The sequence below is a fragment of the Ischnura elegans genome, chromosome 13 (assembly GCF_921293095.1).
Source record: "Ischnura elegans chromosome 13, ioIscEleg1.1, whole genome shotgun sequence".
Lineage (NCBI taxonomy): Eukaryota > Metazoa > Arthropoda > Insecta > Odonata > Coenagrionidae > Ischnura > Ischnura elegans.
Window position 1 is genome coordinate 15,774,988 of NC_060258.1, and position 14,801 is coordinate 15,789,788.

A 14,801-nucleotide genomic window follows, 5' to 3' on the forward strand; every position below is an offset into this window, starting at 1 on the left:
CTGCTTTATCACTCACGTCTTGAATTTGACTTCAATGATTGCATGACGATTGACGACGCGAGTTATTCTCAGAGGGCATTAACTTCCGTTCCGTTAAAAATAAACACTTGCCACCTCGCGGAGTTAAGCTAATAGCTATTCAAATTCCAACCATGTTTCATTTAAACCCACTGACAATGAGATACAAGTTGAATCGGCTCTAATAAGCGCGCCGTGCAATCAACTTTCCCTCGCCTCCATTCGTCCCGCAGATGTGGGGTTAGCCCGCAGAATGAGACAGTGCATGTTGCTTTTACCATCGTGTTGAATCACCATCGACTTAGGTTCATACTAGAAGTACGACTATCTTTTTTAGATCACCTTGGAAGCCAAAATTGTGGCACGGGAGGATTTTTAACGGTTCATTTCGCCGTTATATTTCGCTGGGGCGAAGGAAAACATAGCGTTCGCAAAATTCTAAAAACCTTCCGTTAGGGATAGATATTCCGTGGTTCTTAATTCCGGATTAAAGACCGTCTACTGTAATTACAATAAATATGTTATAAACAGCGTCGATCAATAAGTCGAATAATAAACAAAAGGTGATAATGTCAATATCTCCGGCGATCATCTGTCGCATACACGGCGATAGCCGTATATTTTAGGTTTCAATATCCTTCAACGGCAAATTTTAACTAAGAGCGATATTCGCGTCCGTAAAGGAGCCTGAAATATTACTGACAGGGCATAGGGGGAAGCAATAATTAGATTCGCGATGTTTTTAGTTTCATGCTCAACAGCGCGACTTCATTTCAACCGTTCTTGTATTCATTTTTGCAACTCATTGAGACGAATAAATAACCTAAATTCATATTGCTCCAGTCGGCAAATTCAAAACAAGTCGGAGGACAACTGCGTAAAATTAAAATTAGCGGCCTCTTTGGGGCTGGGGTTATGCTGCGCAAAATCAAAAAACTGCGTAAAATCAAGAAAAGATGAAAAATCGAAGTTTCACCAACGGAATTCCCCATGCTTTCCGGCCGGACTTGAGTGTCGCTGCGTAAAAACGAGACTTGATGTAAAATCAAAGTGCGTAAAATCAAAGTTTTACTGTATTAATAATCACCTATTAAAACTGCCAATGGTCATAAAGTTTTCCTTGTTTCATAAGGTATTAATAATCCTTATTTATATAGAAAAATAGATATCGTCATTTAAAAAACTAAAAGCATGAAATATGTACTCCAGGAGTAATAACCTTTCGATTTAGGCAATACAAAAATAATAGGAAACCACCCTATTGGAATCGGAATCGAAAAAAAGTGCAATCGACTCATCCTTTATAGCCCTGATACACATTTACCTCTGGTTCAATCTCCACAGCCTCGCTGCATTCCAAATCGTCAGGCGTGGATTCTTCTCCGGACGACGGTTCCTCCACTTTGATCCCCACGTCTGCTGCATTAGGCAACAATCCCACGTCACCCTTCTCTGTCTTCACGCTAAACTGAAAAAGATTCCATCCATCGCACATTAGTGGGGAGCTAAAATAATTGAGTTTACTGCAATGCAAGCTATCAAGCACACAGACCAATTCAGAGTGTGCAACCAAACAAAGCAGATAAATTCATGAATGATTCCGCATTTTCCTGGGAAATTTCACAAAATTCCAGGTTAATCTTGCGTGATTATACAGGTAGATAAAAATTTTAAAACACCCAAAGTTACTTCAAAATTTTAAAATTATATTTTACTCATGTATTTACCAGGACAAGGGATTTGTTAGTTCACACATATTGTCTATGAATATTATGTGTTTACTGCAATGAATAAGAATTTTAAAGCATCGAAAATTACTTCAATATTTAAAAAATAATATTGTTCTTATGTATTTACCAGGACAATGGATTGGTTAGTAAACACATATTGTATACAAATATTATGTGTTTACTGTAAGTATATCATGTGTTTAAGAATTTTAAAACACCCATATTTACTTCAATATTTTTTTAAAAAATTCATATTTATGTATCTACAAGGACAAGACAGGTTTGTTAACACACAAACTGTATATATGTACATCTTACAATATTACTGCAATGAACAAGAATTTTAAAATGCCCATATTTACTTCAATGCTTTTCAATAATGTTATATTTATGCATTTACAAGCACAAGAAATAGGTTAGTTAGCACACAGCGTATTTAAAATTTAAAGTCATTCATTGCAAACCAAGAAACTGCTTTGCCCCTTAGCAAAAAAACTGTTGGATTTTCCACAGTTACAGTTGGATTTTCCACAGTTACTGTTGGATTTTCTACAGTTACCATTGGATTTTAACAGTTACTGTTGGATTATTAGAGTTACTTTTGGATTTTAACAGTTACTGTTGGATTTTTAGAGTTACTGTTGGATTTTCCACAGTTACTGTTGGATTTTCCACAGTTACTGTTGGATTTTCTACAGTTACCATTGGATTTTCTACAGTTTTTTGTTGGATTTCAACAATTACTGTTTTACAATTTACAATTACAATTTTTTTAAACAGTTTTTTCACTAAGGGTAATGTTAGAAATTTAATACATCTGAAGGTTTCCTGGTTCTAACGCTAAACTCTGGAGAAATAAACGATAAGAATTTGAGGGAAAATAGAACGCGGATCACATTAAAATTTGTAGGATTTGTGTGAGCTGCATTTTTCTCACTGCCATTTCCAGGAAAAAGGCGTGTGGCTTCTATGGGTAAATAGGATGACTCATGCCTCATACGGCAGGGATGAAAAATTCACCCACAATTCCCGATTTCCCCAGTTGCCGGACACCCTAAGTGAATCTATTTCCCGATGAATAGGGATGAACACAACAAAAAGCACCACTTACCTCACTCGGAACGCTTTCACTCAATTTCCGCCCATCAGTCTCGTCTTCATCAAACAGCATCACATCATCATCAAATGGTTCCTTGATCTGAAAGTATGCACAAATAATAATAATATACATACTACATACCTTGAAAGCTTATAAAAATGATTCCCTATAACTAAAGTACAGTACACACCCGATTATCCTAGTGGGCTAGTGATGAGGAGAAATGGCACGAATATTTGGAAAACACGGATAACCCAAACATACACTTACATGTCTTGTAATGGTCATAATTTATGTTAAAGAAAAAATATTATATTATTTACGCAGTTATTCTGTTATTATAGATTGATTCCCAGACTCAATGAGAGCTTTCTTTGCCAGTTCGCGATATTTTTAGCAGCGACAACAAGGTTTTACTCGTATTATTAATGCTCCATGTAAGGCCTGGTTTCGAAAACCACGCAACCGTGACTGTGTGATCACGGATATAGAAAAGTAGTCAGCTCGAATGCTTAAAAACAACTGCTTGACGTCAGAAACTACACCGTTAGGCACCACGCCATGTAGTTGCATCTCGCACAAGTTGCCTGGGCTGCAACTGCTGCGGGACGTGTATCCGTGATCACGGAGCGCGGTCGTGCACTGCGAGGCTTGGAAAACAGGAACACAGTGCTCCCATGAGTGCAGCTAGGGTGCAATCGCTTCCGTTTTACGAAGGGGATTCTAACAGAAATAAAAAGCCAGGTGTACCCTAGTATTAATGAAGTAATGCCAATGATTTTGTGTCTTGATTTATTTTTTTAATAAATATTAGTAACGAGGAAGTCCTAAGAAGAGTGGGAGAGAATAGAAGCCTCATGAAAACCTTAATAAGAAGACGGAACAACCTTATAGGCCACATCTTGAGACATGATGGCCTGATGAAGACAATCGTCGAGGGACAAGTGGAAGGCAAGGACGGAAAAGGAAGACCTCGAGCAAAATATACGGAACAAGTAAAGAGAGATGTGAAAGAGAAGAAATACGTAGGAGTGAAAAGATTAGCTGATATGAGAATAGAGTGGAGAGCTGCGTCAAACCAATCCTAGGATTGTTGACCAGTGATGATGATAGATATTAGTAAGGAGGAAGTCCTAAGAAGAGTGGGAGAGAATAGAAGCCTCATGAAAACCTTAATAAGAAGACGGAACAACCTTATAGGCCACATCTTTAGACATATGGCCTGATGAAGACAATCGTCGAGGGACAAGTGGAAGGCAAGAACGGAAAAGGAAGACCTCGGAAAAAATATATGGAACAAGTGGAGAGAGATGTGAAAGAGAAGAAATACGTAGGTGTGAAAAGATTAGCTGATAGGAGAACTGAGTGGAGAGCTGCATCAAACCAATCGTAGGATTGTTGACCAGTGATGATGATGATGATGATGATGATAGAGATTGTGGAAAATATTAAGCGAGAGTGAAATAAATGCACGGATACACTGCAACACGGATAAAGCGCAGCCGGATATTCGAGAGTGTGCTGTATTCGGCTTTAGTCTCCCGGGTAAAGAACGTCCTGCCGAATATTTTCATCGTTAGTGGCAAAAGGGTTAAACACGTTTTATTCCTATTAAGCGTTGGCTCAACGGAACATTTAGCCCTTAACCATTGCTGTGAAATATTTGATACACTACTAGTGATGTGCGGTCTGGGAGACAGCAATGAAACAAAAATTCGTAAAACATTGCAAAGTCATTTTTATTGCTTAGTTTACTGTTTCTTAGACTTCTCAAGACTCGTATTCGAGTAATTCGCGTAAAGTTTCAGTCATTTGCTGAGGTCCCCAAGCGTCGCAAGACCATCGTCCGCTCGTTTGTGCAGCCCAGCCCAAGAAAATATACAAGGTGAAAGGACAGGCATCTTCAGAAGCCAAGCTGACTACATATGCTTCACTATGCGAGTACTGAGCACCAGTATTTACTGCAATGCTTGAGAAAAAACCGTGAGTATCAATACAACTTTTGAATCTGATGACTTCAGTAATTATAATTATTATCTCAAGAATTTTTTAGCATTCCCGAACAAGTCAAAATTGTTAGATAAATCTTTTACTGTACATAGTGTGTGTTTTTAATTATAATTCTTTATAAAAATACAAAGACCTATTTTGAGCTATGCTGAATAATTAACTTTAAAAGTAATTCTCATAATAATTTATCTTTCTCACTATTTTTCAAGATATCATCGGACAAAAAGTCACGTGTGAAACAGCACATTGACAGCTCATCGCATCTATCTCAAGTGAAATTAAAGGAGACATTGATCTTGCAGAGTTTACGACAGAGCCAACTATCGTTTGCAGCCACCGGCGATGAGTATGCTTTGGACTTGTGCGAGCTATTTGTGGGTACCCGACCGTTTTCCCGAATCGTTTATTCCGACGACCTATTTCCCGAAAGAATTTTTTCCCGAATCGTAACGCGTCCTCTTTCCCGAAAGCTTTTTTCCCGAAACCCTTTTCTCCGAAACATTTTTTACCGAACACCTTATTTCCGGATTGTATAAAAATGAGTTCATATTTTTCATAACCAAATATATTCATACACAAGATACATCATTTTTTTAGAAAATTATATTGTGCGTGATAGCTCTAAGAAATTCAAGAAAATTCCTATCGTTCTTGTAATCTTCATATTCTTCTACAACCGATTTCAGCCTCTCGTACATGTCGTACCATTTCTTTTTAGACTTCCGGTTGGTTTTTCCCGACTGGTAACCTAAAGCGGTTATTCCAACCTTGAGATGCATTATTTGTTGTTGCATAACCTGCTTTTGTAGCTTGAAAGTTGTTTCAACGTCTTTAACTGGAACAAATGTTAAAGCTGCCAACATTTCAACGTCTTCACCTGGAACAAACGTTAAAGCTGCCAACATATGAACTGTCGTTTTGAGGGTTCTATCTGTTGGGTCATTGTAAGGGACTTGGAGTCCCACTTGTTGAATTTTACGATAAATAGCTTGTTTTTTATACGATCGGGAAATAAGGTGTTCGGTAAAAAATGTTTTGGAGAAAGGGGTTTCGAGAAATAAGCTTTCGGGAAAAAGGTTATTCGGGAAAAATGGATCCGGAAAAAACAATTCGGGAAAAAGGTAGGGAATCCTATTTGTGGCATTGAACATTGCTACTCACAAATCAAAACACCCTCTATTCACAGCGTTTATGGAAAAATCGACGGACAGTTCCATCTGAGAGTTCTCTCAGGAAAACTTACTTGCCAAGACTCTACGAAAAGGTATGAGCTTCTAAATACTTTTACGTAGTAAATGCTGTAAAAATCTTTGCAAAAAATCGAATATCTTGAATCTTCCATCCTGAGCCTCAGTGATTTGGTGTCGACAATAATGGATGTGAACAAGAAACTTGAATAAAACCAACTGATTTGGGCGTCACTTGGTGGAACGATGAAGTATTCATGGTGAAACAAAACACAGTACTATTCCACAAACTTTTAATTTTAGCTGTCAACTAGTTTCGACGTTTACACCGTCATTACACCCCAGTAATTTTTTTAGCTGATCAATATCTATCTTCATTTTGAAATAGGGAAATTAAAGTCAAATTACAGGTTGTGGATAACAGATTTTATTTATTAATTGCCAGATATAAAATAAAGGAAAAAAAACGTATTTTCATTCACTTTGAGTCACCGTCATTTTCAAGACTGACTGAGCTCAGTCAGTCTTGATAATGACGGTGTAAACTTTGAAACTAGTTGACAGCTAAAATTAAAAGTTTGTGGAATAGGACTGTGTTTTGGTTTACACATGAAGAAACTTGAATGTGTAAATGGTGAACAAGCCACAAGTGTTTATGGCAAATAGGGTAGTTTCCTTCATCAAAGAAAACGAAAGGCATTGATTGTGATTCGTTACCCACCATTAGTGTATTCATAATACACAAATTATTTGGTTTTTGAAATACCGGTTTTGACGAATGGCAAGGGTCAAATTTTATCCTCATTTGAAAAAGGCCAGATTGGCGCCCATGCGATTCCACTCCACGTGACGTCACAGGGACCTAGTTTCTACACGAGAGGATAGGAGTTATACATCGTCTGAGGTTACCAATACATGCATGAGGCACAGAGCTCAGGGAAACATGTCTTAATAATCACCTATTAAAACTGGCTAAGGTCGGAAAGTTTTCTTCGTTTGATAAGGTATTAATAAACCTTTTTTAAGCCAAGCGCTACCAGCCAGCGAGGTACTCAGCTACCCGCTTGCATCCTGCGTCCTATCAGCGCTCAGAGCCTCGGTCAAGGTCACCCCACAAGGCGGGAGGGGGAACCAGAAATGCGTCGCACGGACTTTTTCCCATCATTCCTACTTAAGTGTCGCGTTTTCGTGCGCTTGAAAATTTTCACTTTTCATTTAATCGCGAAAAATAGATATAGTCTTTTAAAAATCTAAAAGCGTGAAATACGTACTCCAGGAGTAATAATCTTTCGATTTAGGCAATAAAAAAATAATAGGAAACCACCCTATTGTGTAGCCAAGTAAGCCGTGAGCCATTCTGGATTTCTGGTTTTCTGGGTTTCAGGATTCCAGATTTGAGAATTTAATTATGAATTGACCAAGAGGGTTACGTGGAAAGTAGGCTTAAACGTTAGGGTTCAGAGAACCCTAAACGGTTTTTCTAGGAGATTCCAAATTTTCACATGGCGCATGTCTCAACGCCGAAATCCAAGATTGAAAATTTGACCACCTCTACAATGGAAAGTCGAAATCGTTTATTCCTCTGAATTGTTTCGGTTTATGAAAATTCCGAGATAGCCAAAAAATCAAACAAAAAATCTAGTATCTTGTGTTTCAAGGAATTTGTCCTCCGATGATTGCAAGTTGGTCAAAAAAATTCTTAACTTAGTGCTATAAGAAAAGCAAGGGGCACTTTCAAAAAATCATAAAAAAGACTAAATATCAATTCATCTCAATGACAACCATATCAAAAAATCAACCAAAAAATCTTGTTTTCGTCCAGGGAATCTCATGTTCCTCAGACATTTATAAATACCGAAAAAAACCTAAAATGTTTTAGTCCCATAAGGCTCCCATGTTAATTCAAGTTGATATATCTCAAAAACTGATTTAAAGATTTCAGATTTTTCCTCCCGATGAATTTTTTTTTACTTTTACGTCCAATATTCCATATACCCACACATATCACAGTTTGGGCTGCTAATTTGTATCAATCACCCAATCAGTGAATTAGTTTCTAGCTACAGTAAACTCTTGATTTTACGAAGCAGGATTTTACGAAGTTTTCGATTATACGAAGTGATATTGCGGTCCCGGTGAAAAGCCTATGCTAAATACATGGCGCTATTCGATTATACGAAGTTTCGATTATACGAAATTTTTTGAATTTACGAACCTCGGCTCGGTCCCTAGGAGCAAATGGCATTCGTTTATACGAACTACGGCGAAAATTTTGTCAACAAAACTAGTTACGCCGGCGTAAGTAGCTAAAAAATCAGCGCTTCCAACTGTGGTCCATCAAAAGTGCGAAATCGTAAATGATAATGTAACTTTGGAGAGAAATGGGTCGCCAAAAACCTCACTGTGGGAATTTAGGGGGAGCAGGAGTTCAGTTAAAATATCGTGGCTGACATTATGCCCCTATGTACGTGCCTGTTCGTAAACATAGCATTGACAATAATTCGTAGTTTAACATGTCAGGAAGGTCGCGCGGAGTATTTCGTACACCCCTAATTAACCCTTTGCACTGCTGTGAACGTACTTCGAAGACTACTTGACTACTTTTCGCCGAAGCACTTCGAAGGGTCCCTAAACCGGGACCCTTTCCTCGACGAGCTCACCCTCGCTGGCCCCTGAAACTGGGCTATTTTTTAATGCATTACCTGACGAAACCCTGGGTTTCAAAGGGCAAAGGTGCCATGGGGGAAAAAGAGTAAAGTGCGTGTTACTGTGGGGTTGTGCGTCAACCAAACGGGCACGGACAAAATAAGCCCGTTGTCATTGGGAAATTTGAAAGGCCACGGTGCTTAAAACATGTAAAATTGGAAGCCCTCCCCGTTTTTTACCATGCAAATAAAAACAGCTGGATGACCCGAGAAATTTTCCAGCCAACGGTTATACGTCTACAGAGAGAAATTGCTGGAGAGAACAGCAAAATTGTTTTAATAATGGATAATGCCACCGTTCATAAATACGTGGAAGATCCAAAATTGGCTAATGTTCGAGTCCTCTTTTTACCCCCGAACTCGACTAGCAAGTCCCAGCCCTTGGACCAAGGCATTATCCAGGATTTTAAAGTCCTGTACCGGAAGAAGCTTGAGCGGTATTACTTGCGATGGATCGGTATGTATACATTCATCTATTTTGCTCATGTGCGTTTGGATATCGATTTAGATATTTTTATTCATGATTATCATTCTTTCAAATCTATTTGCTACTTTTATAAATGGGAACAGAAATTAATAACATCCCGAAATGGACGTTGATACATGCAATCCGCGCCATAATATCTTTTCGTGTATATATTGGCCTTTGTGAATGAACAACTTAAATATCTTAAGTATTGGGCTCTATTTACCGCCAATTTATATTTCAGGCTTCTCGTAATGAAGACGCACTTCCAAGTCTAACCATGAACTTTCTTCTCACGCGCTTCCCCGTTCTCCCATGCTAGGGTTCTGTCTTTCCAAAGCCTTTGTCCCTTCCCTCCTGCCGCCTTTGGCTGATCTTGCTGACACCCACCTTACGCATCCCAAACCCCTCCTTCCCCAGCATTTCCCATTCACTCCCTCCCTAAGGTGACTGAGCTAGTGTGCGTCGCAAAAAAATACGGCCCCCAAAAGTAGACTGAGGCAGAGCTGAAGGCCATTTCCCCACCCTTCTTTGTCCTGCCCCCTTCACCAGTGCTTGTGCTGACCACACTTCTTCCCTCAGGCAATCCCCATCCCACTCTTATTCACCCCACCCACTGGGAACGTTCCCCGATTGTGGAGTAGGGCATGGTTCATCTTTACCTGCAACGGGGGGAAGTTATTAACCGGAGAGAGGCGGAAGAAGTATCTTCCACTATCGGGAAAATGGTGCCGCGCTTATAATTGTCTCTCTTCTTCTCAGCTGACTTTTCAATTGAAATTATTTTCTTTGCTCTTTCCACACTATATTTATTTACGATTATGGCGCGACTATTTTTTAGTGCTAAAACTAAGAAAATCTTTTCTCTATGTCAATGATCCTTTGCATAACTCTCAATACGGCGGAGAAAGGAACACGAAAACTAAATGAGGTGACGGTACATGTTTTTGCGTGTCATTTTTTGGGAATTCACGCTAGTGAACCAATACTTAACCACGTTGAGAAATGATAAAACGTCTCTTGTAGGAAAACAATCAATGTGGATAATAACGTTTCTATCTATATTTCTCCGATACTGTAAGATGTTTCTCCTGTCGTTTTCCGGTTGGAACCTTGCTCCTGTCGGCATAAAAGGAGAGAAACATACTATATGAACAGGTCACCTCACACCTGGTATGAAGAATACAGTCCTGATGAAGAATTAAGTCTTTTATGGCAACGTCTGCGAAGATGATGGAACACAGTAGTCGGACGGAGAACTCAAACAGAATTTACTTCAAATATTCGCCAGAAGATAATCACATCCTACGCTATTTATGATCGTAATAGAATCTCAGTGAAAATAGAGCACATTCTGCTGAAAATACGAAGTAACTCGAAACATTAACTTACGAAGGTTATTTTGGAAACGGGCTAAGACCCTTGTTTTTCTTTTTTTCTCGTCACTGAGCGATAGAGGGCGACATAAATGGCGGTTAGGCCGGCTGCCGCTAAAATTCCGTGGGTGACAGAAACAAATATCTTTTGCATACTTAATATGTAGTAGCTATTGGCTCCTAATCACAAATTTATTACTGTAAATTCTTATAATAAACATTGCAATTCATTATTTGATTACGTTTTCTAAACTGGTCGGGAATTTCTTTAGCGATCGTTGATGTTGAAGTATGAACAAGAAATGGGAATTTTATGGTGGTATAATTATTTAACGATTTTTCACATCATAAATCGATAGCAAAAAGCCTTTTATATGAATTATACCGAGAATAACCACCGAAAACATTTAGATAAGACCACTAAAGACAAAAAACGGCGGAAGAAGCAAAAGCGAACATTTTTTTCGTGACTTATGAAAAAGGTTTGAATTTACGAAACTCGATTTTACGAAGTGCCAATTTTCCGGTCCCACTGACTTCGTAAAATCAAGAGTTTACTGTATATAGGGACTCAAGTGTACACGAGTAGCATTCTTAGCCCTAACTGCTGATGGGCTTCCCGATGCACACTTTCCGCAGCTGAAGCGTTGATACAGGCGACATGCACTCACAATCAGTCCAACGTTCATCTGCAACTGCAGCAGCTTAATGCGTGAGATGATGCACGTTTTCTTGAACGTCTTGAAGTCGGCCAGTTTCTCCATGCACGCTCCACATATCCGAGAGGGTAATCCGTCGTGGGGACTGCACTGAAAAGGCAATTGAAAAAAACAACAATAAGCCCAACCGTACACTGTATTATACTGTATACTAGGGCGGATCGGAAAAATCAATTTTTTTCAAATCCATCTGGCCCAATGAAAAAAAGTTGTGGGACCGATCAAAAATAAGGCCTGAAAAATTTGAGACCTGGGTGAATCCCTGACCCTAGCTCAAATGCAATTTAGGGGGGGAGGGTCAAAATTCGAAAAATATAGTATTTTATGGTCATTTCCTATAGATTTTGCCAAGTAACTGCCCTTTCAGTAAATAAATTTCGTGCATTTTGACGTATCTGCCACCGTTTAGCCACAAAATACCAAATTAGAGTCCATATCCGCGAAGAAAATATTCCAACGCCCACGCAGCGTCGAAGATACAAGAGTCGCAGGCCGATCCCCTCCCCTCCCCGCTCGCTTCTACCCCTCCCACGCCTCGAATGCAGCAAAATTCATCCCGCATGCTGCTAGGAGGGCGTTCATCTTTGATAATATAATTCGAAAGATATAATTAGAAAAACGACGCGTAGTGAGATGACTTGTTCCTCTTTTGGCGCCTCGTCAGGGTTAAACAAATCGATGTTACCAACTTTTAGAGAAGAGATGAAATGTTTTTAGATCCGAGAACGCAGGAAAGGAGCCTACGGTCCATGAAAAGGCCTCTCGAGTGGCTATAAAGGTGTGCGAACTATTCTGATGCTTCCCTTCCATTATGTGTGTGACTAAATGGATGAAGCAACAACAATGAGCCTAACCGTACACTGTATTAACCTTTTCCCTACTATAAACATATATATACGTGTGGACGATTGCCAACAAGCTGAAAATTTGCATGAACCTTAAAGATACCACTCTAATGAAATCCTGAAAAGTCCCCATCGATCCCGTGTGTGCAAAAAATTTCAATGAAGGTCAAAGGTCACAAAACGGGTTTTTTTGCATTTTTGGCCAAACGGTTAGTTTTATGATAAAAATTGCTCAGACCAAAATTGCAGATCGGAAAATTATCTACAAAATTGTAATTTCACTTTTTTCTCTAAGATTTACCGTTTCTGAGAAAAAGCCATTTGAATGCAGGCTGGAGCTGTGTTCTCCGTAATATGCATGACTATATTGTTGCGCTCTCCGAACGTTATTGGACGCGTAGCATATCTCTGCTATGTGGGTGGTGACTTCAAATTTGGAATAAGAGGAGGAGGCCCCCGTTAGAAAGAAGTGAATGCTAGAAAGGTGCCAATATTCAGGGAGAATCCCCAGAAGGCATCCTACCATATCACCTCATGCTCCACCACCAGGCTATCACCCACATAGCAGAAATATGTCTCGGATACATCTCCAAGACGTCTCGAATATCGTATGTTACGTCTCGTAGACATTCTGAGAGCATCAGAGACATCTCTCAGACTTCTCTGAGATGTCACTGTGTCCAAAAAAAATGGTCTCTGTGATGTCTCATGAGAGTTTGTACCATGGTATGCTTTAAAATTAAGGCAAAAAAATAATTGAATGCAAATTATACAGTTATGGTCTACTTATCTCGATCATTTTTGGCGACAAATTTTTGACGGATGACCTTTTGAAAATAAGAAATCCGTATTAAATGTCATGATTTTAATAATCACAACTGCATAATTGCACCGAAAAATATATATGGAAAGCATTGATGGCGTTTAAATTCGTTTTTTTTTCAGATTCCTGAACGTCTCACGACTACATCTCTGAGACATCTCTGAAACATTCGCGATATTCGAGACCATTAGTGAGACGTCTCTGAGAGGTTCATTGCTATGTGGGCAGTAGAAAAAAAAACTTTTGTTATACTGAAAAATATTATATTTTAGTAATTCATCCTGTATTTTCCCAATGGATCCAATTTGAATATGAATGCCTAGAAAATGTCCCCTCAAAGATATCAGAAAAGCGGACATTCAGATATCTACAAAATATCTAGAAGATGTCGAGAAGATATTACAAGATATTTTCCAGACATTAGCTGAAGACATTCTACATATTTTGTAGACAGCTAGAAGATATTTTGTGCTATGTGGGACACATCCCGCGGGTCTATAGATGCACTTTAAAACTCCCCAAGCCTTAATTCCTAGCTGCGCCCCTGGTGTTGAGTGAGTAAAATACCTTACAAACTATTGTAAACAGCGACATGTCATCGTAATGTGTTTGCAGCTGCCACACCGTTGCCTAGGTAAGCACATCGAGAATCCATCCTCATCCAAGCTTTCGCGATACTTTCTTCCCATGTTTTATTACACTTCCATAGCACTTTCCTCACATTTTACATTACCCTAGGTACTTCCCCACATTTAAGAAAACCGACCAGTTCAAATACTAGAACATCCACACCTCACAAATTAGAGTTACAGGTATGCTTTCATATTCAATGGCGCACTTCTTACCTGAATTTCGACGAGTTCACCCATGATACTCCAAACGAGAAATCCATTAGTTCCTCGAGGATTGAATACGTCGATGGTCCAATCGCCTGGATTGAGGCATAGTCTGCAGAGACGAGCCAGATCATCTTTAAGCATCTTGCTGCGATCTTCGGGGGTAATTCCGGTTTGCTCGACACGGCTAAATTAAAAAAAAAAACGGAAAAAATATCAGCAACTCATTATGGACGCGAGTGAAACAAAATGTACATTTATACAACGGCTAAAAAAGATACGAAGCCAATGTCTTGGTAGAGCTGTCAACTGGACAATTGCGTACACCGAAATGAATTGGGTCATGAAACCTTACTATTCTCCTCAAGACAAGAATTTTTAGAATAATCCAGTCAACAGTCGAAGAAAATATTATATCACCATAATGTTCATTATACTCACCGTGGCTGCCAGCTTTCCGTTCTCGAGTTTTATTCAGGGTGAACTGTACATCAACAGGTTGCCAGGCAGATCCATGTGTGAGCGAATTATATGGCAAAATAATAACATCTAACAACTATCATGGTTGCGAACACGACATATATTCGCTTAAATATTATATATTGGTGGTGATTGAGCTTCCACTGATTCGAGAACAACGTTAAATGCTTGCAACAACCAGCAACACATGCGAAATATTATTTTTAAACCTCCACCGACTTTACGTTTGTCATGTTTTTGTGCATATCGTGCAGTCCGAAAGTTAGCGCTGCATACAATGACCCGTGCCCGGGAGTATATAAATCTGCGTGTTGCTTCAAAACCAGCGCAAACTCTTTCCCATTGCAGAAATGAGACGCGCTCATAAAATACCCAAAATACACGAGTTCATTAAGTCACAACCTGTGAGACGTCAGGACTCCCTTTCACGTACATAACCCGCTTACAAAGATACTATGGGATTACCCTGTACAATTTAAACGCTTCAAAAGCTATACAGACTTCCAA

At 39.2% G+C, this 14,801-nt stretch overlaps 1 protein-coding gene across 1 annotated transcript in view; it reads right to left on the reverse strand.

Moving 5' to 3' along the window:
* Positions 1-14,546, reverse strand: part of LOC124170037 (oocyte zinc finger protein XlCOF6-like) — a 47,863-nt gene extending 33,317 nt beyond the window's left edge. The window contains exons 1-5 of the mRNA XM_046548723.1: positions 14,256-14,546; positions 13,824-14,001; positions 11,263-11,400; positions 2,860-2,946; positions 1,343-1,486 (exon numbers count right to left, since the gene is read on the reverse strand). Of these exons, the coding sequence (XP_046404679.1) occupies positions 1,343-1,486; positions 2,860-2,946; positions 11,263-11,400; positions 13,824-13,958 (504 nt within the window). The 5' untranslated portion in view covers positions 13,959-14,001; positions 14,256-14,546. The remainder of the gene's footprint in view (positions 1-1,342; positions 1,487-2,859; positions 2,947-11,262; positions 11,401-13,823; positions 14,002-14,255) is intronic.
* Between the last annotated feature and the right edge of the window lie 255 nt (positions 14,547-14,801).